The 20,998-nt window shown below is 39.7% G+C and overlaps 1 protein-coding gene across 15 annotated transcripts in view; it reads left to right on the top strand.

Moving 5' to 3' along the window:
• Positions 1-20,998, top strand: part of LOC139612648 (focal adhesion kinase 1-like) — a 63,106-nt gene that overhangs the window by 13,023 nt on the left and 29,085 nt on the right. For 7 of the 15 annotated variants that reach the window (XM_071468429.1, XM_071468432.1, XM_071468428.1 and 4 more), the window contains exons 3-20: positions 6,516-6,802; positions 6,897-7,063; positions 9,529-9,616; positions 9,935-10,014; positions 10,188-10,250; positions 10,395-10,449; positions 10,814-10,954; positions 11,452-11,529; positions 12,476-12,583; positions 13,237-13,354; positions 13,760-13,790; positions 14,731-14,801; positions 15,210-15,227; positions 15,902-15,958; positions 17,945-17,965; positions 19,585-19,682; positions 20,293-20,377; positions 20,518-20,618. In XM_071468429.1, coding sequence (XP_071324530.1) covers positions 6,560-6,802; positions 6,897-7,063; positions 9,529-9,616; positions 9,935-10,014; positions 10,188-10,250; positions 10,395-10,449; positions 10,814-10,954; positions 11,452-11,529; positions 12,476-12,583; positions 13,237-13,354; positions 13,760-13,790; positions 14,731-14,801; positions 15,210-15,227; positions 15,902-15,958; positions 17,945-17,965; positions 19,585-19,682; positions 20,293-20,377; positions 20,518-20,618 — 1,623 coding nt within the window. In that variant the 5' untranslated portion in view covers positions 6,516-6,559. Of the gene's footprint in view, positions 1-5,192; positions 5,845-6,515; positions 6,803-6,896; positions 7,064-9,528; positions 9,617-9,934; positions 10,015-10,187; positions 10,251-10,394; positions 10,450-10,813; positions 10,955-11,451; positions 11,530-12,475; positions 12,584-13,236; positions 13,355-13,759; positions 13,791-14,730; positions 14,802-15,209; positions 15,228-15,901; positions 15,959-17,944; positions 17,966-19,584; positions 19,683-20,292; positions 20,378-20,517; positions 20,619-20,998 lie in introns of those variants that run through there. The other 8 variants (XM_071468439.1, XM_071468431.1, XM_071468425.1 and 5 more) reach the window with 4 other exon arrangements.

The following is a 20,998-nucleotide window of genomic DNA, read 5'->3' as shown; positions in this document are numbered from 1 at the left end:
GCAGCGCAGTGCAGTCCTGTGATCAGTTGCTTGGATTCCTGCACCAGATACTGTCCTTGCAGTTTTTAGTGAATTTCCTTTTTTTTTAGTATATACAAAGTGCAAAAGAAGACTTTACCTTCAGCTCAAGCTTGATTTGTATTATTTCTTCAGGGTGGACCACTGTGAGAAGCTGATTCAGACCTTTATCTCTGTGTTATTTAAAGGTGAAAACATTTGGAGCATCTCTATCAGCTGGACTTGGACCCTGATGATAGATGTTGAGTGGAGTGGCTGCTAGATCATAGACAGTCACGGTATTCTGTCAACGTCCTGTGGGGTTACTTGCTGTGTCACCACATATTGCAGTACAGGATATTTGACATCTTCTGTTTCCTCTTACTGGGCTCTGTGCTTTACTGGAGTCATTTACAGCACTGGGACACTGGCTTTGATTGATTTTTTTTTTTTTATTGCGTTTCCTGTGGCTAAACGTTGCACAATGGATAATAGTAGCACTGAAACCAATGGCAGCCGAGGTACCAGCACAGCAAATCTCACTGTCTAACTTTCTTGGGAAAACTGTTGGATATCTTTCCTTGTTCATCCCTGGCTTATTGAAATTTATATACCAGGAATTTTTTATAGTTGCAACAAGCCAGGTCAGGAGCCAGTCTTGGTCCTTGGCTATATGTTGTTTTTGGGGCCCAGCAGTTTTGTTTGGGCCCTGTGGCCAGACCTGGGACTGCCCCCCCTACAGAACAAATGGAGAACAGCGGCTGCATCCCTCTCTGCTGGAGCAAGGGGGCTTGCATCTACGCACAGCACCCCCTACCAAGTATGTACTAAACAGGATATCAGTACAAACATGCCACATACAAACTGAATGCAAATTTTAGTACGAGAAAATAGTAAAATGCGTAGATGGACATGTTTTGTCCACAGGGTATTTTACTAAATCTTCTATAATTCACAACTATGTAGTAATAGATCCTAACCAATGACTGTAAAATATGAAACTATTTCTAAATGCAGGCCACCTGTCTTTATTTTGGCATCATTATTTAAAATAAAATAAAAGAAATACTCTGGTAAAACCTTACACTGCTACAACTACAGCTTTTGTTAGTTGGTTACTTACTTAGTTTGCCTGAGCTGTATTTTCTGCATCATGACTCTGAAATTTGGGAGAGGTTTCTGTTGTAACTCATAATGCACTACAAAGTTCCTTATATCTGTCCTGTCTGTTGTTGCTAATGAGAGATGAGGTCCAGTTACAGTCATGACTAATGATGTTCATATCCAACTATTGGACCATTTTTGAGACCACAAGCGTATCAGGAACTTTTTGGATTTTCCCAACAGGTCAATGCACAGTAGCACTACAGCATTACAGGTCCAGTGAGTGTGTAACTTGTCTGTCCATGGGATGTCATGTTTACACCACTTGATGTGACGTTATAGAGCAGTGTGGGGAAGAAACCATACTGAGCTGAATAGTGAAAATGTATCTTTTTTTTTGTACTTTGATCTGAAAAACTAACTGAACAACGGTTGTGAATTCTTATCAGTTCATTTGCCAGAGTCACAGTTATTGTAGAGCTGAATGCAACACACACCCGTGCATAGTGCAGGTCGCTTGCTTTGTTTGGCACACTGCATTTAAATGGAAGTGACATTAGGGCAGCATTGAGCAGTCACATCAGTCACATAGTGTTTTCACATATGTATATAGATATACAACCAGTGTTTAGACTTGAAGCCTTGGTATAGAAAATGTGCATCCATGGCAAAAGAGAGAGGAGAGAGAGAGTGTGGTAGTGTGGAAGAGGGGGAGGGAAGAGGAAATTGTATGAAAACAAGAAAAAGATGAGATGGAGGAAGGAAGAGTGTTGGTTCAATAGGACAGAAGGATCAAATGGAGATGTGGAGGCAGGAACTAAACGGTCTGTGAGCGTGTGAGATGAGCGACAGGGGGAGATTAAGAGAGCGGGAGAAGAAAAGAGTTGCAGATGAAGAGAGGGATGCAGAAAGAAGGAGAATGCAGAAGATTTAGGATGTGGGGAAGAGAAAAAGAGAGGAAAAGATGCAGGCTTTGGAAAGAAAGACATGAAAGGAGGGATAAATGTGAGGAACGATAGAAAGGGATGGTGAAAAAGATGGAGAGGCCTCGGCTCCCCCAGGATTGTGCTAACCCCCAGTAACCCAGATACCAGTTAGACGAGGAGATAAACCGTCCTTCTGCTGCTGCTACGGGACAGAGCTCAACTCCAGCCTTCTGTGGTTTAACAGGCTGAGTGTCAGTCAGTGGAGCCCCACTGAGAGAGGGGAGGTGGTGGGCCTGGCAGCTGCCTGCTCCCCTCCTGGCTGCCTGCATGGCCTACTTGATTTGATTCCTCTCCGTGTGAGGCTGTGAGGGCATGCAAGTGGGGATTTAGTGCAGTTGTGTTGAGAAGAAATTGGTGCAGTGAGAAATGGTTTCATTTGCTTGGTGTTATGTAGCGGACCTATATTTAAAACAGTAATTAATGTACGTTTAGATCCATATATTATAGTGTCCTAAATGTGATTTTGCAAGGTATACAGTTGGATAAAAGACTAGGAATAATGAATATAATGTGTTTATGGTTTATGTATGTTCATCACTTGTTTTGATGGCACAGTGCACAGGAATGCAGTGCTGTTTAGCAGCCAACTTCACAGACCCAGGTGTGAGAGCTTTCCATGCTGGATTTTGTCAAAAAAAAAAAGTACCTGATGGCCAAAATCTTGGATTTGCACAACAAATTGTGATTAGGAATGGAGCTTTATGTCCTTTGTGTTTTAAGCCAAACCCAACAGACTTTCTAGCTAATGGCAGATACAGTTAAGCAAAGCAATGTATTTACAATAAGATATTAATCTAACCTACAGTTATATTATATAGATTCCATTGCATACTGGTCGGTAGCATTTGTGATTTTGGGCTGTATGCATGAACACAATCTGTTTGGGAAAATGCAACTGAGAAACAGCTAAACACACTTTTACTACATTTCCTAGTTATGTGTGATATAACAGTATTTACAGCATAAAGTAGCCGTATGAATGCTCTTAAATGTATGCCTCCTTCTCTAATAGGATTTCATTAAGCTGTACGTAGTATTTAGGTTAAGGTTGCATGTTTGTGATTTTGTGTCACTATTGTGCTTTGTGTCATTGTGTTACAATAATTGAGTTCTTAATATCTAATCTGGTTAGTGAGTGAGCAGTTGCAGATGGCTGACTGTGGTTTGTGACTCTATAGCTCCTCTGGCGAAACTGCTTCTATTTAAAAAATGAGTTGCAGTCAAAATAATGTCCCGAATACATTTTTTAACGTGCCCCTCTGAGAGGAGGCATGAAGGCTGGAGCTAGCGCTGTTAAAATAACTGTATCACAACCTGTGTAAATTCTGGACAGGGTTTTCCACACTGCATGTTTTATGACTTTAACACTAACCCCAAATTGTACAGCGAACACTGGTGTATTGCATTTTTTTTTTTAATTGCAGTGAATTTGTTTTTTAGGCAACATCATTTTTAGATTTTTTTTTCAGTTACATTTTTACAAGAAACAGGTGAAAGACAGTGCCAACAGCAGGACTGAAGTCATTCATAGTTCAAACTTCCTTCCCTTTCAAATGCAGCGCTGATCTTCACTAATCTTCACTAAATGCACAGTGTAATGCAAGAAAGACTTGGAATTTGAAGCATTCCCAGCAAATACACTGAGCCAGACTCGTTCTCTCTGTTTAGAAAGCTTTAAATCTCAGCATCTATTAAAGATGTGTAAGTCAGATGAGTGACTGTAATCTAATATGTGTGTTTTGAGCAAAGAGCCAGTATAATATTGCAAGTTGTAATTTTTTTTATGTGTTCATCATGGTGATAGGTCAGTAGTTACTGTTATAATAAGATGATGTAGTTGTATTATTAATGGATTTACAGCAGCAGCACACTCTTCAGGGATTGTGACAAGCCCCCAAATAATCCATGCAGTGTCATAGCCAAAGTACTGTAGTGTCTTTTTAACTGGAGGTTGATAGTAATTCTCTAGGAGCGACAAATTTCATCTGCACTAATCTGTTGTATTACAGCCTTTAGTGAGGGTCTGTGGGGTCAATGGCCATGCCTGTGACCATTATACACTCACCTCTATTCATCAATTCTTAAGTATGAGCTTGAGCTATATGAAAGGTAAAAATAAGTCAGTGGTTCATTCTACATATTCCACACATGCATCTCAATTGAAGATTAAATAGAATGGCAATAACATATGACTGATTCATACAACAATGACACAGTAGTAACAAACAGGTTACTAAGAATATTTTGATAATATGGATGTAATGAGGAGTCACAACAATCATGACAGTAAAGACTGAAAAAAGAAAACTAGCACAATGTCTCTGCGGACGTCTGTGGATGTAATAATATGTATCGGACTTGTGCACACACCCACAGTTTTATACACAGACAGTACTGATATAGCAAGTTCTTACAAGAGAATGCTGAGTCAAGGTATTAGATGCATAACGTCCTCCTTTACACTTCTGTTGCAGTCATTGTGCGTGCACACACACACAGGCATGTATTTCACTCGCTGTCTTTGTCTTTGAAGAGACAACTGTAGGTCAAGCTGTTAAAAGGGCTGAACCAACTTTCGCTGAATCAGTCTCCATATTTCTGTCTCTGTTTCTTTCTTCCTTTTTTCCCTCTGTGTGAAGTGTTCTTGGCGAGACCTGAGCATAATACTGAAAAGTGCTGAATGTAGTCATGTGATGTTAAAAGTGGTGATTTTTTTTTTTTTTTGTGCTTGCTACTCTACAGTATTGAAACAACCAGGGGTAACAGTAGCTGTCAGTTCTGTTTATTGTCTCCACATTTGGTGGATGAAATAAATCATCCAGTAAAAATGATCAGATCTTTGAGTGTTGAATAACCTGAAAGATGATGATGCAGATCATAATTTTAGAAAGGTGGAGAAGTATTTGTTGTAGATAACATCCACAATACTGGAAATGAGCCATGAAATGATCCTCTCAGATACATTTTACTTTTATCACCACATGACAGCCAGAATTCACAGTCAGCTGAAAGCGGTCACTGGAGGGATGATGACTCAACAAGGCCTGCTGGGATATCCAGGAAGTCACAGTGTGACACAGGAAGCTGCAGAGTGTTTGTCTTGCACAAGGATAAGATGTGTGAAGATGAAACAACAGTAGAAAGTGGGCAGTAAATAAACAACTTAAAAAATGGTGAATAAGTGAGAAGGAGGCTCAGAAAAAAAGGAATAATTTGTAGCAGGATGGTTTAAGCCTGCTTAGTTCTGTTTTGCATTTTTTAAGCACTGCAGCATTTTTATAGATCCTCCAAGCTGCCTGACAGGTGTCAGGCAGATATTGACCAGCTGGGTATCGGCCAGACTTAAGCGATTCACTATAAACACTGTTTATTCGTCATTGTCACTATGAAACCAGTTACATTTGTTAGCACCACAGCAATCCTTTTCCCATGTTAACCTTTATATAAAAACTATTTCAGATTTCAGAAACGGAGAGAACTGGAGTCAGTGTTGGCAGGTAACCTGAGTTGAGAAATTGGAATCTGTATCAGGAGAGAAAAAGTCGGCTCAGGCCATCCATATATGGAGAGAGCCACTCCCAGTCAACTCCAGTGTGTCCAAAACAATTTAGTAATCTTCCCACAGCAGACCATAGCGTGTCTAGCCAGATTTTAGAAACCACCAGACTGCAGCAGAGCAGCCACACAGGCAGGGAAGGTTAAATGTGCTTCAGAAAGATTAGAGAATGGCTTGTACCTGTTGGCTTCTACACTGCAGGTAGGACTGAATGATCAGGCTGGCTGACTGGAGACTGTGGGAGTGCTTTGCTGTTTAACCTACTGCTTGAAAAGACTGACTTCCTGGGTGATATAGCAGTTGGCTTGCAATGTGACCTTAATGTTTCCCACTGTTTGAGGATTTATTTATTGAAACTCAACTGATTTGCTGGACTGTGAGTCCATTAAGTCTATCTAAAAAGACCTTGCATCAGTATTTTGCTGATTTATATTGACTCATTTACTGACCGACTGACTGGCTAACCCCTCCCCATCACACGAGCTCAGTTATTAGCATGCAGTATATGCAAGTGTGCATGTTTCCCTGCTCTCTTATGACAGTTATTTGTTGTCTGAGTGTTGCTGTGTTGTCACAATCTTATTATCTCTTCTCCACCTGGATTTGTTGAGCATGAGCTCTCTTTTACATCTTTATGGTTATTAATGTAACCTGTTTTGTGTCATAACAAATGTGTAAAGTGCAGTATGATTGACAGGCAGATGGAGACTGAGAGGCTGTGTGAGTGGCTGTTTTAGTGTTTCAGCTGTCAGACTTGTGTTAACAATTTGCTACCTCATCTTTTCTGTGTAATGCCCCCTTTACAAACTACTACTCAACTATGAAGTCATGTTTTGACCTGTGTGTTCTGTTTATCTCTCCCTCTTTTTCAGAATATGACAGCCAGTTAGCCCAAGCAGGAGCATTTGAGTCAGGCATGGCGTCTTCTTCCTACTTGGAGCCCAACCTTAATCACTCCGCAGCGGGGGGTTGTGGGGTTAAATCCCGGTCCGGGATACCTGGTGGTCCTGGTGCTGGTACCGGCAGCTCTGCTGGAGGCCTGGAGCGGCCCCCAGGCTCCATGGACCGGGTTCTCAAGATCTTCCATTACTTTGAGACAAATAGCGAACCATGTACCTGGGCTAGTAATATTAGGCATGGAGATGCTACAGATGTCAGGGTAAGACGCACAAACATTCCTTACCTCTCTGTGCCTCCATTGTCGTTATTTCCTTGCCTCTCACTTTCTCCTTAATTCACCGTTGCTTCAACAGGGCGTCATTCAGAAGATAGCAGAGATTCATAAATTGCGCTGTGTGTCCTCTCTGGGCCTCCGTCTCACCCATCTGCACTCGGATGCTCTCCATTGGTTACACCCTGATTTGGGCGTGTCTCACGTCAGGGAGAAATATGAGAAACAGCACCCCCAGGAGGAGTGGAGGTAGAACTGAATTCAATGTTGTACACTCACTGTCTGCTCCCACGCCCCATTTCTTCCCTTGTCTTGCGAGGAGTGTTTACGTGTGCATAGAGAGTGTGCTCAGATCAGTGAGCAGGTCTGGATGTTGCATTCCCTAAAAGACCATCAGTACAAGTGTGGTTGATAATGCCTCTGTCTGTGGGTTGATACTTCTAGGTTATCAGGTGGGCTCCTTCCTCCTCAGAGGAGAACAAGAGGCAGATAGTTATAATGAACGTGTCATCTTTACAAATGCTCTATGGGACTGTACAGAACCTACACTTGTTTAAGCTACAAACCTGCCAACCAATAGTATTTTATTAAGCCTATCGTACAAGCTACAGCTACATAACATATGGTCCCAATGAAATCATTTTATACGTTCAATAAAGCAAAGTCAAAGACCTGAAGTAAACTGCATACAAGCAGTAAAAAATATTACAACCAAGTATTTAATATTGAGTTGCCCCCTTTTACCACGACCCCTGTCTTGATTTTGTTGAGATTTATAATATGTTTCCTTTTTCATCCATATCTTGTGAATAAAGAGGCAGTAATCGGCAGAATGATTAAAGGGTTTATGGCATTTACCTAAATTAATCTGGTCAAGTTGACTTCATTGCACAAGCACATGACCCAGCATGCAATGAGTAGTTCTTGCTGGTATTATTTGTTGCCTATTATTAAGTCATGATTTGCAAAGCCTCATTCAACACATTTATTTGAGGTATTTGCCTAATGTTCTACAGAAAAGAATATTCATTGGTTCCCTGTGCTGCTCGTGATTTGAAAGTAGCTCTTTCCGTTTTCAATGTACAGTCAAACTGTGCTGGCACTAGGCCATACCTAGTTTATATTGTTAACAGCTCTCCTTACAATTCAGTCCATTGTCCTGCAGTCGATGTGTTACACCCAAAGTCATTAAAATTGAAATGAATTCAAAGTGAACCAGTTGTTCACACCATGAGCATGCAGCAGAGCAGCACTGCCAGTTGTTGCAGCTCTCCCTCGGAGGGCGGTGGAGCTGCAAGCCCACAGGAGCTTCTGTTTCTGCCAAGCTATTGTTAGAACAGCAGCAGTAGCCCAGGGGATGGACTGACTCTATCTCACTCCTTTCTCACCCCCTCGCATGCTTTCCATTCTGTCTCGTGCACTCGCAGTCACTCCTTTTCACTTTGATCTTTCTCTCCGTCGTCCTTTCTCTCATCCCTTGCATCTATGTTTTCTTTCTCCTCTTATCCAGTTCTCTATTTTCTCTCAAACGTGCACCACTTCCTCTCTTCTCACACTCTTTTTGGTTCATTCATTATAGATCAGGGATGTTTTATTCATATTGTCCTCAACCTTGATTTCCTTTGTTATCTAACTACAGGCCTGTAGCATTACAGCAGCTCGGAGCTCACTACTCTCCTGACCCATTTCTCTCAGCTGTAGTCACTGCAATATGTCAGCTATAAAATAATATGTTACTATAAACAATTATGGCTCATCTGGATACTTCTGTGACACAGCTAACTGGCAAGTGTAACAGCACAGAATCGCATTATGCTTTATGGTATTACGAGGTTATCACGTTCAGTTAGTTCACTCTCAGCAAAATATGAAACCACGTCTCAATGTGCCACCAGACAGTAACATAGTGAGTAGAAAGGGAATCTTTCAACTTTAAGCCCCTGTGTTGGCAGCCAGCCATCCCGCTGAAGTGACTTTGAGCAAGACGCAGAATCTGCCAGATCCACGGATGCTCCTCTGTCGCTGACACATGCTTTAACCTCTGTGTGAAGGCAGAGCAAGAGACATTTTGTTCAATAAGGAAAATTTGTGTTTGCAGCTGTGTCATCACACAAAGCATAACTCCTTTTTGATGATATACAATATGTATCAGATATTTATACATTATGTCTGAAATAGATCTGATCTGATCAGGAACAACTGTAATGATTTTCTTTACCATTTACTGTCACTGTGAAACAGCAAACTTCTGCATAAGAGGCAGCAGGTTATTGTCTGTAGGAAAGTGCTCTGAAATTAATGACGTTTTGTTATTCAGTAAATAATAAAATGTCACTTTATAAAGTGACGTTTTATTATTGTCACTTTATAAATAATGTCACTTTATAAATAATGACCCAGATTGTTCAGACCAACACATCCTAGTTTTTAACTTTAAAAAAAAAAAATCTTTTTTTGACAGTTGAGATTGTCGTGTCTTTTATTTCTTCTATACTTCAAACAGTGCCAGAGTGTGGGCTTTAATATGCACCAAGGTCTGTGTATGCGTCAGCTGTATGTATGAGTAAGCACGCTCCTTCTGTCTTTATGCCTCAGATGGGCATTGAATTTGGATGCTGCAGGTTATTTCATTATGCGCACTTGTGTATGTGTAGATGTGCGCGTGCGTGTAAGTGAGTACTGTTATTCATCCAAACTGTCTCTGTCATCCTCAGGTATGAGTTGCGGATGCGGTACCTTCCTAAAGGTTACCTCAGCCATTTCTCTGAAGACAAACCCTCTCTCAACTACCTCTATCACCAGGTGAGAAAACACAGGAGAAAAAGAGGAGATAGATATTCATCCTCCTTGAGAAATACACTAAATAAAAAAATAAAAAATTGAACCTTTCTGTTCTGTATATCACCTGCTGTGTCGCTTCCTCCATCACTTATACGTCTATCAATGCAGGCACACCTTGAAACAGATGCATAAAAAGATACCTAACTGCTACTCTTCACTCTGCCCTGACATTTACACAAGACTAAACATTTTACATTTAATGAATTTAACTTTCAGTAAATTATATCTTTACAGCAGTGTTGTTATAAAATGTTGGGCTGCTACACTGTGTTTCTGCAGGTAAAGAGTGATTACATGCAACACATAGCTGATCAGGTGGATCAAGATGTTGCTTTGAAACTGGGCTGTTTGGAAATTAGGTAAGAAACGCACAAACAATAAAATGACCAAAATCTGCTAAATTAATCCATTTGCTCAGACAGCTTTTTGGCTGTTAGTCAGAGATGTTGAAGATTTTGCAGAATGTCTGAACTAAACATTTGAATTATTCCCATTAAATCCTGTTTATATTTTCTCTCTGTGAATTATACAGGAGGTTCTTCAGAGAGATGCCAGGCAATGCCCTGGATAAGAAATCCAACTATGAACTACTAGAGTAAGATTGATTTTATTTGGTCCAAACTGTAAATCATATTAATTTAAATGTAATGAATTTTCAACAAATTGTGTGAAGTTAAACTTAACTAAACAGCTACTCAAAGATAAAAGATAAATGTTGTGATGTTGTTTGTCTTTATAGGAAAGATGTTGGTTTGAGAAGATTCTTCCCCAAAAGCCTGCTGGACTCCCTCAAGGTGAGGTCAAACCACTTTTAATGAAGAAACAGTCAGTGATTTTCACCTCTCCATCTGACCAGTGTCTTCCATTTTAAGCTCCAGTGACTGATAAAAAAAGTGGCAGAAATTTCTTTGGGAATCTTAGTCCTGCTTAGTCAGCTGGATGAGCCAGTAGCTATTTGACCGGCCGACTGGCAGGGAGACCAACTTGATGACTGACTGGATCTCTGGCTAAATGTCTGATTATCTGATTGTCTGGAATTAAGTTAAACCTCCTGTTGTCACTCACCCTGTCAGTTCTCTGTTGGGCATTTCTTGGCTCTGAACCAACTTTCTCCCAGAAAGACTTAACGCTTTCTTCCTTCTCTCCACTCTCTGTCAGGCAAAGACTCTTCGTAAGCAGATCCAGCAGACCTTTAAACAGTTTGCTAACCTCAACGACGAGCAGAGCATCCACAAGTTCTTTGAGATACTCTCCCCCATCTACCGCTTTGACAAGGAGTGCTTCAAATGTGCTTTAGGGGTAGGGTGACACTTAACTCACAGAGATAATGTAGCATGTAAAGATGAATAGAAAGAAGTTCATTCATGCATTTTCAGTTAGGGCAGTCTTGGGGGTGGGAGGTTGGAGCCAGTTTAGCATGCACAGGGTAGAAAACATGCAGAGTGGAGTTTCATCTTTAATTTAAATGGCTTGACAGAACAATACAAGGAAAGGTTTGCAAATGCAGTTTTTGCATTTGTTCTGCATTCATGCTCAAGTGGCACTATGTGGTTTTAATAATAATATTCTCTACCGCGATGTATTATCATTGTCATCTACTGCATCTACACAATCCTCTGTCCTAGCGAGCATTTGATGTCAAAAGCAGTGAAAATAGATGACAGCATTTAGATATGATATTTATTATGATATCACTTTTTATGCTAATAAGTTTTGTTAAGTTAATAAAGCAGATGATGTGATGAAATATGACATCTATTTTAATACTGTTTCTTCCGCTGTCTTTCTCTCTGCAGTCTAGTTGGGTAATATCAGTAGAGTTAGCTATCGGACCAGAGGAGGGAATCAGCTACCTCACAGATAAAGGCTCAACGGTGAATACACACACACACACACACACACACACACACACACACACACACACACACACACACACACACTTATAAACACACATACATACACACACACTTATAAACACACACACATACACACACAGAACTCATCTTGGAAGATCTAACTTCTCTCATTCTGTAGATGTGTAACCATTTCAAAATATGCTTGCTACTTAAAAAGACATTGCTTAATCCCTTCAACATAACTGTATACTGTGTGTTTTTATTAAAAACAACTGGAAGGGCAGAGTGGCAATCACCCATACTGCCCTCTGCTGGCTCATCTGGCCTCTTTGATAAACAGGTTTTCTCTTGTCTCCTCAGCTGTCTATGCTGAAATGTGTCTTGAACTGCCAGTGAACTGAATAGAATAAAATAGAATAGAATAGAATCTGTTTTTTGTCATTGTACATGTATAATGAAATTTAATGCAGCTCTTCTCAGTGCAGAAAGTGATAAAAGATAGGAAGTAAAGAAGAGCTTATAAATAAGTAAACTGGTAGTTTTATTAACAAAACAGACAGTATGGGCTAAAAAAGCCAGACATCATTATGAAAATTGCTTGCTACGGTAACTACCCAAAATACAGGAAACAGCTGCACACCCATAACTCCAGTGCTTAGATTGAGTTATTAAATTCCACCTTAATTAAGATAGACTGTCAAAATGTCAATGAAAATGAGACGGATCTTCTCCTGTCCTGTATGGCCTTTATAAACACATTAAAGACAGTGTTTAAAGACTGTGATTACTGTGGTTGGCATTGTTTTATGTGAAAATGAAAATATGTGAGTAACTAATACAAGTGAAAAAAAATGCCTTAATGCCTTAAAGATCATTTCCTCTCAGCTGAACAAATATCACCAACATATACCATATGTAATACGTGATTTTTGATATTTTGTTGTGTCTGTCTTTGTCCCTGCAGCCTACACACTTAGCTAACTTTAACCAGGTTCAGTCTATCCAGTACTCTGCTCTGGAAGAGAAGGACAGGAAAGGCATGCTGCAGCTCAACGTAGCAGGAGCTCCAGAGGTAAAAACACACACCCATACATCTTGTATACTAGTTCATTGGCTTTTCCATTGTATGGTGGTTATTTGTTAAACATTACTTATTGTCTGGAGTTTGGATATTAAGTTTGGAGTAATACATTCAGTTGTATTTGAATTTAATCACAAAATGTAAAGAACCGTTGAGGTGTTTTAAGCCACAACTTAATATTATCACCCAAAACCCAGCAGCACTGTTTGCTTTCATCCAATTGTGAAACAGCAAAATAATCTTCATGTGTAACTAATATGATACAGCCTCTGCTTGTTAAACGTTGTATCCAAAGTGGTAATATCACAAAATCTGAAGGAAAAAACGTGAAGACGTGTAGGGAAAGAGGGAAGCGGTGCATGGGAGGGTGAAGGGGTGTGTTGCCATATGCACTTGAGTGTCAGCATGAGTGTGTCTGTCAAGAGCAGGTTTGTGTTTGCAGCAGGCTCAGCACTAGTGGAAAAGCATGTGTGCATCAGTGCTAGAGTATCTGTGTAGGTTTTTGTGTGTGTATATGTGCATTGGTAGAAGACGTTCATCACTAATAAAGCTCTCATTGTGCCACTGTGAAGCAACTCTCTGTCCCAGTCTTACACTAATCCGTGTGTGTGTGTGTGTGTGTGTGTGTGTGTGTGTGTGTGTAGCCTCTCACAGTCACCACGGCATCGCTGACTACAGCAGAAAACATGGCTGACTTGATTGACGGTTACTGTCGGCTCGTCTCCTCAGCTACTCACTCCTTCATCGTCAGAGTCCACAAAGGTAGGACATGGATCCTCATAGATGTATTTTCTGCTTGCTGTGCACCCAAATTCATCATGATATCATGGGATCTTGCTTTACTGGGACAGCTGTGTGGTATTATTGGAATTTCTTTATCTTATTCAAATGGAAACTTGAAGAAAAGAAAGAAAAATCCCCAACATGTTTTACCTTTTACTATAAATAGTACACAGGGCTGAAATTGCAGTCAGCCATCTTTCAAACAGTAGTCAAGTCTGATTGTGGCTGGTGAGGCTTTATACTTGTCACTTTGAATCATCAGTCTGTGTTTGGTTAGTCTTCTAAAAATAACTATAGCAGCAAAGAAATGGTTACAGTGACGTTTAAGCTCGAACGTGAAGTCTGGTCTATGCTTTAATTCATGTGTTCATTTTGTCTCTGCAGAGGGGGACAGAGCTCTGCCTTCTATACCCAAGTAAGTCAGCTGACTGTATTTACACTAATTGTGCACTTTATCAAGTAAAAACAAGGTGTCATTTTCCTCTGAGACATTAAAGCTGTGGGAGAGTGTATTCTGTAGCATTACTGTGTTTTGATTTGTACTGGAGTTGATATTCACAAAACCTTGACAAATTATACATTTTTTGAAAGCTCTAGGTTTAATTATATATGTGCAAAGCAGTTTAGGATCCCCATATTACTGCAACAGCTGTTGACACATAATTGGTTCAGTCTTGTGGTTTTGGCTTCAAAGTGTTTTCCCCACATAATGTACCACTGCAGGCCTAATTTTGCCTTTTTTTATACCAAAAATAGACCAAGTAAAAAAAAAAAAAACAACCTTAAATATCTCCCATGTTTTCTCTCTGTAATGTCAGTTCAGTTTGTCTTTTAGTCATACTGACTTTTGGGTTGTAAAATATACCTTTCAAAGGAGACCAGGCTTGTGACTGTGATCAAAAGAGTTCAAGAACAGTAAACTTTTTATTTTGGGTACATTATTTTTGTGCTTGTGCACACAAATGGGGGTGAAGGGGGTGCAATCAAAGTTCCAGTGATCCATGAGAAGCCCCCTCCCTTTTACCAGTGCAACCTTGTTTCTTGTCTTTTGTAGTTTTCATTTAGTGCCATCACTCATTTTGTTCTGCACTTCAGAATTTATTATTTTAATGGGACTGTTAATGCTAAAATGATACAGTTTTAGTCTTTGAATTGCCCTTATAGTAAATGTCATGTTCATTACAAAAAAAAAAAAAAAAAAAAAAGGAAAGCAGCACACATGACAGGATGTGGGAGGATCCTTCATTACTCTGGCTCCACTACTATCTTCATAGCTGCAACTGGAAGCTCATTCAGAGTACATTGGCTCAGATGTGAACCAAATCCCAAAAATCATTTTCTCATCTCCGGTGCAGAGTTTCAAATCATGAAAAGCGGATGGAGAAACGGATGGACGGAGTACGGACCCGAGCTGTTTGTGTCTCAGGTATGAGCCCCTGTCTGGCTTTCTACTTTCCTGTTGGTCTCTTTCTCCCCTGTCAGTTTGCCTCTCTGTCTGCTGTGCTAAATGTCATGAATGACAGCAACTGCGAAGAGTTAGATAAAGGGTTCATAGATATGTGTGCGTACCCTGTTTCCCATATAAAGCCTCATCTGTGTGTGCAGTGAAGAGTCCTTGTCTCGCCAGATGTCCCCACGGAGAGCTTTAGTCACTGTCACTCTGTCTCTGCCCTGACTGTCTGCTGACCTCTGACAAACTCACAGTTAGACAGAATTAAATGAAAATGACCTTGAAGACATTAGATAATATCTTTGGCTTTATTTGTCTGGCTTATAGCAGTAAAACTAATGCATCTCTCCCTTTTCTCCCTCCTGCTGCATGTGGTCCCTGCAGGTCACACTAGTGGCGATGGTAAACAACATTCTTTCTATTAACCCTCCTAAATTAGTAACACAAAGGAATCCCTGCTCTGTGTCCACATTTAGTGTACTGTATGTGTGTAAAGTATCTCCCCTTGTCGGTTTCTGCCTTATCCATGACTCAACCTGTTTTTCTTCAACTTGTTTCTGTGGAAAGAATGAACTTTCCATCCCTCCCCTTTCCTCATGTCGGTGTCTCTTTCTCTTTCCCGCTCTATTGTGCTCTGTTGTCTCATTGCTTGTGTGAAGCTGTTGAGTAGTACACGAACATTTTAATTGTTGTGCATGTGTTTGGAGTCGGGTATGGTGACAGTCTTTTGGAAAGGTACTTCTGTCTGATGATGGTGTCTTTCTGTTACTTTTGGCGCTTTCAGTCCTTGTGTTTAGTCTGTGAAGATGTGTTCACTGAGCTTCATGAGTTGCAATGCTTGTGGTGGTGGATATAATTGTAGATATAAATCTTGGTGATACAAATCGTTTTGTGTTGGTAAAAGAACTTCTACTTTGTATTGTGTCAAGGAAGATAGCCTTCATGTTGTAATGTGAACACTGTCCAGGGGTCTCTGCTTGTTGTGTCAAAGGGAAGTTTTAGATTTGAAGTTTTTCGAGAATTAATGTTTCTTGGAACTTTTTTTTTTCCCTCCTCACCTCGCTCTGGCTCTGCAGAAACGGACGACTATGCTGAGATCATAGATGAGGAGGACACCTACACCATGCCTTCAAGTAAGTGGACACACAAATGCACACACACATTGCAGGCTGCTTATGTGACAAGTGGAGAAACAAAGTGACAGGTGTTCAGACTTTAGTTTGTCATCGTATAGCATACTGTGTGCACATGTGAGAATTTGTTTGTGGTGTTTAAGGTGTAAAGGTTGGAGGGAGGGAGGATTAAAGGCCTTTAGGAGGCATGATTTGTTTGTATCTGTTTGTGAACTTGAAGTTAAGTTGGGTTTAGATCAGGGTGAGGGCACTCATGCTCTGTATCAGAATTCAACTCAATTTTTAAAGTATTTGACTGATGTGTGGGAGGGCTATTGATTCTGTCCCAAAAGCAGATAATAGATACTAGGTCTTGTTAAATCATTGTTTTCCTTCTGACATCAATTTAAAGCTGAAGAAGTTCACTTATCCACAAATTCAGATGGAGCATTTAGTGCTTTATTTAGAAATGTTTCACCTTTGGAGCACATAAAACTGGATCAGCATTATTGTATAGCAGAGCAGTGAAATAAAGTTTCTTAAAAATACACCACTCTCCACTGTACAGGTGGATTTAATGATATATTGGGTCTAATTATAAATGTCCTGAGACTTCAGCTGTGAACTGAACTCTTTTTACATGGGTGGTTAACAGGATGGCTGATGTTTGAATGAATCTACATTTTCCATGGCGGCGTGTCAGAATGTTATATAAAAGGGGAAGCCACTTTAACCACGTTCTACTATTTGTATATTTTTAGGCCGGCAAGCTATATTTGCTTTTGTTAGTTGTCACAAGATTTAAAGAGAATCACAATTTCCTCAGGCTGCATTGACATGTCATCTTGGCACAATGTTTATGTTACAGTTCTCAGAAGACTCCTAGTCCCACTCATCACTGTTATATGATGAGTGTTCAATTTGACAATGTGTTATTGTTTCGGTTTTAGGCATCAGTGTAGAGGTTTCTCTGGCCTTAGAATATCTTGGGGCTGTTTCTGATAAACATCCCTCTGCATTATTACCTTTAAAAATGAGATTTGAGTAAATCTGAGGGCCTGCTGTGCTGCTCCTGCTGCTGAGTAGTGCCTGTTCACCAGGTTTAAGACTGTAACGCTCAGTGGATGATACCCCATAGGCAACATTTAGAGGCAATGAAGTTGGGTGATATCACCTTCACCTAGAATGGAAAAAACAGCTGGGATAAAGTCAAGGTGAATCACATAGTGGGGGAAAAAAAACAAACTCCCATTTAAACTGCCTCAAGATGCTGCCTGTGTATCATAAGCACATGTTGGTCCATGCAACCAAATTCCAACATGGCTTTGCTTTTTGGCCATTCATAAATTATAGCTTTCACTTTATTCGTGTGGATTCCCAGGTGTAAACACACAAACGCAAACAGAGAGAACAAGTGAGTCAAACAGCAGACAGAGCGTGTTAGATGTTCACACTATAAATAACCAAAAACCATGCTGTTTACTACTTTGTTAAACATGACAGATTTGTAAAGGATTTGGTTAAAAATGATACAGTCAGATCAATACAGCTCATAAGCCAGAGAAGGTCACATTCAGCTGTTGATGTCTAGACTGAGCAGTTTCAGTGTCTGTTGTGGTTTTGTTAAGTAGCAGGTTGCCAAGCAATAAGATGGGTGCATTTAGTGTTGAAGCTGTGTTTGCATTTTAAAACACTGCTTTTATAAACTGTTTACATTAGCTAGTGGTCACCAGTGGTGTGTGTGTTTGTTGCTTTGTTTGGTCTTTGTGTATACACAACAAAAATTAACCTTCTTCAAACTAAACAGACCAAAAGGCTTTAAATATTATAGAGCAAGTTATTTCATAGTTCAGGAACACTTTACCTAAACTGGTGTGCAGCACCTCTGACTTAACACCACTGCATCACTGTCACACCCACAAGTAACATTGTCATAACTAATAAAGTATGGCTCTCTGTACTCACAGCTAGTTATTTCTGTCTCCTATCACTAACCCGTTTTCCCAGAATACTATGGACTAGATCAAGGTAAAGATTGGAACGTAACATTAGAATGGTTGTTTTGTGATGGCTCTTGATTTGGTGGTTGTTGTGATCCTTTTTTTTTTTTTTTTTACTTTTGCTTGCAACTGTAAAATAAAAATTCAGAATTTATTACTGTATCTGTACCCTGTTGATTTGACCCCCCCTCTGTTGATGTTTGATGTGCTGTCAGTTTTCGGCTAAACTGGTGGTAACTTCAGAACTCCAGGAGTCCCAGTTGTTGGACATCGATCTTGTTGTGTATATTAAATGTTTAAGGGAAAAAATGATGGAAATCAGATACATTTTTCAAAAGAAAATCAATAATAACACAAGCAACCCACAGCTGTTGAAACCCATTTACTGCTCAGGGTAACAACAACATGGCAAGAGTTCAAAATCATTTTTTAAATATCATTTAACTAGGAAAGTTTACTCAGTGCATGCTGCTATTGTGAGCAATAGATATATACACACACACACATTGTATCATTTTAGACACAAACCACTAACAGACAGGGTAGTGGTCCCACTCCATTGTTTAACTATAACACTTGACTTTTTAAATATCAGGTTACATGGGCGACATTTAGAGGCAAAGCACAAGGTCATTAACTATGGCCTACTTTACATTTTTATTTTTGTTACTGTATGTTTGTAGTCCATTTCCACATTTAGTCCCAGGCATCTTGTTCCTTGCGTCACTGCCTCTAAAACTCGCTCATGTACGGGACATTTTACAACAGTGATCATCATAAAAGAGAAGAAGTCGAGAGAGAGTCTTGTCAAATGTAAACTGACATGTATAGCTTCATGTGTGCTATATCCATGTGCTGATTACATGGACAAAGTCAGGTCAACAGTGTCATACCTTTCGGGCAGAGCAAACCACCAGCCTCTCAACAGCCAACATCTCACAGACCTTTTGATTCCTGTTTTCTTACAACTGGCCTCACTTGCACAAAGTACCGATGAAAATTGACTGACTATAGTAACAGGCACGGATTCCTTTTGGACCAAGATATTCTTAAACTGGTCCTATATCATCCTGTGAGATTTAAATCCCTGCCAGATATGTTTCACTATACAACAAACCTGACTTTATCCATATTACATTTGAAGTAACATAGAAATTCATGTTCATATCTATATTGAGTGTTACTGGCTGTTGTCTGTGTTACATGGCATGTCTGGCTGTGGTTTGCTGATGCTGTTGTTGCATGCTGTTGACATTGAGCTATGCTGGTTGCTATAAAGCCAAGCTTGTCAGAGTAGGAAGGTGGATTAATTTTATTCATCCAGAAATTCAGGATATTTTTTTAATTAGTTGTTCTGTTTTAAATAACCCCCTAGAAAAGATGGCATCACAAAATATTGCACAAATGAAATGTTTCCAATGTTTGCATCTCCTTAAAAACAGTAACTATGTCACAATCAAATAAATTTGCTGGTAAAATTGTTTTAAAACCTGTAAAGCACTCTGACAAGCTTGGTCAATGCAAGGCCTGACTAAAAAGTGTATGTGTTGGCATTGATGTGTGTTTGATCTGAAGGTCTACTCTGTTTGTCCTCATTTGTGCGTCTGTATCCGTGTGCATTCATGTCCGTGTTTATTGTGTATCTAGCCCGGGACTATGAGATTCAGCGGGATCGTATTGAGTTGGGACGCTGCATAGGGGAGGGTCAGTTTGGAGATGTCCACCAAGGAGTCTACATCAGCCCGGTTTGTAGTCTCTCGTTCTCTTTCTCTCACTCACACACTGTAAAACTATTTTTCTTACTTTATGCATGGAGAATGCTGCTGGCATTCTTTGGCTACATAAATCAAGTGTGTGACAGGGTCTGATTTTGTTTGTGGCTCGGGGTATCAGGAACACTGCACACATCATCAGGAACATCAGGATATAGTTGCTGTGTTAAGGCAAAAAATCTGCTACTGACACCTTTTGTTTTTATTCTATGTCACACCCACCGAAAAGAATAGGCCAAATGTGAACTCATGTCACAATAACTGCACATATACAGCATAGTTGAAGCGGTATAAAATGATGGGATGGGCTTGCCATTCAATAACTATGGTATACTTAAAACACTTATAATTTGACTTCAATAGGTGCAACACAAACATATGCTATTCTAAGTATATTTAGTATATATCTACATTGAAAGCTATACATTAATGATTTGGTCACCTTAAATTTAAATTATCTTAGTTTGATTTTGAGTTTCTTACTTTCTATTGAGCTATGAGCAGACAGTGAATATGCTGACTGTAGATGCTTCTGTTGCAGTGCTGATGATGTTGTTTTTCTCGGTGTATCTGTTTCTCGCAGGAGAACCCCGCTCTGTCTGTGGCAGTGAAGACGTGTAAGAACTCAACATCAGACAGTGTCAGGGAAAAGTTTCTCCAAGAAGCATGTAAGTTCCTCATGTGTGTGCATTCGTCACCTCACCTGACAATAGTTACATCAGTTTGCAGAAGATTGGCTTCTTTAGTAAAGAAAAAACTTGCAAGCTGTTTGTAATCTGACCTTTGCTCCCCTCTTCTTTCCCTGCAGTGACCATGCGTCAGTTTGACCATCCTCACATTGTGAAGCTGATGGGAGTTATCACAGAAAATCCAGTCTGGATCATCATGGAGCTCTGCACACTCGGAGAGGTAGGAGACTGATATGGATTTGTGTGTACAGTATCTGGTAGTTTGTATGGCAGTGCAATAATTGTATAGCCTATACATGGAAACTAGGGGACATTTTTATATAATAGTTGTTTAAATTTAATTTATGGGGTGAAATTGGGTTCTTAAAAATGATCAATTCAGAAGTCTGGATGTAAATTAAATGATAAAAATACCATCTCTACTTTAATTGTTTACTTTTTAAACGATTTAAATTTTCTATTGCACATGGAGCACATTTTTGTTTTCCATCCCATTTTTCTCTGGATGAATGGCATCCAAAATCCAGAGGAAAATCTTAATTGGTTTTTTCAGTTAAAATTTTCATAGCGTTCCCTATTAAGTAATAAATTGTATTTTAA

Source organism: Trachinotus anak, unplaced genomic scaffold (genome assembly GCF_046630095.1).
Source record: "Trachinotus anak isolate AG129_WGS33_773 ecotype Australia unplaced genomic scaffold, CSIRO_AGI_Tana_v1 ptg000032l, whole genome shotgun sequence".
In the NCBI taxonomy this organism is placed as follows: Eukaryota; Metazoa; Chordata; class Actinopteri; order Carangiformes; family Carangidae; genus Trachinotus; species Trachinotus anak.
The sequence above is the reverse complement of the archived record's forward strand: the minus strand, read 5'-3'. Positions and strand labels throughout refer to the sequence as shown.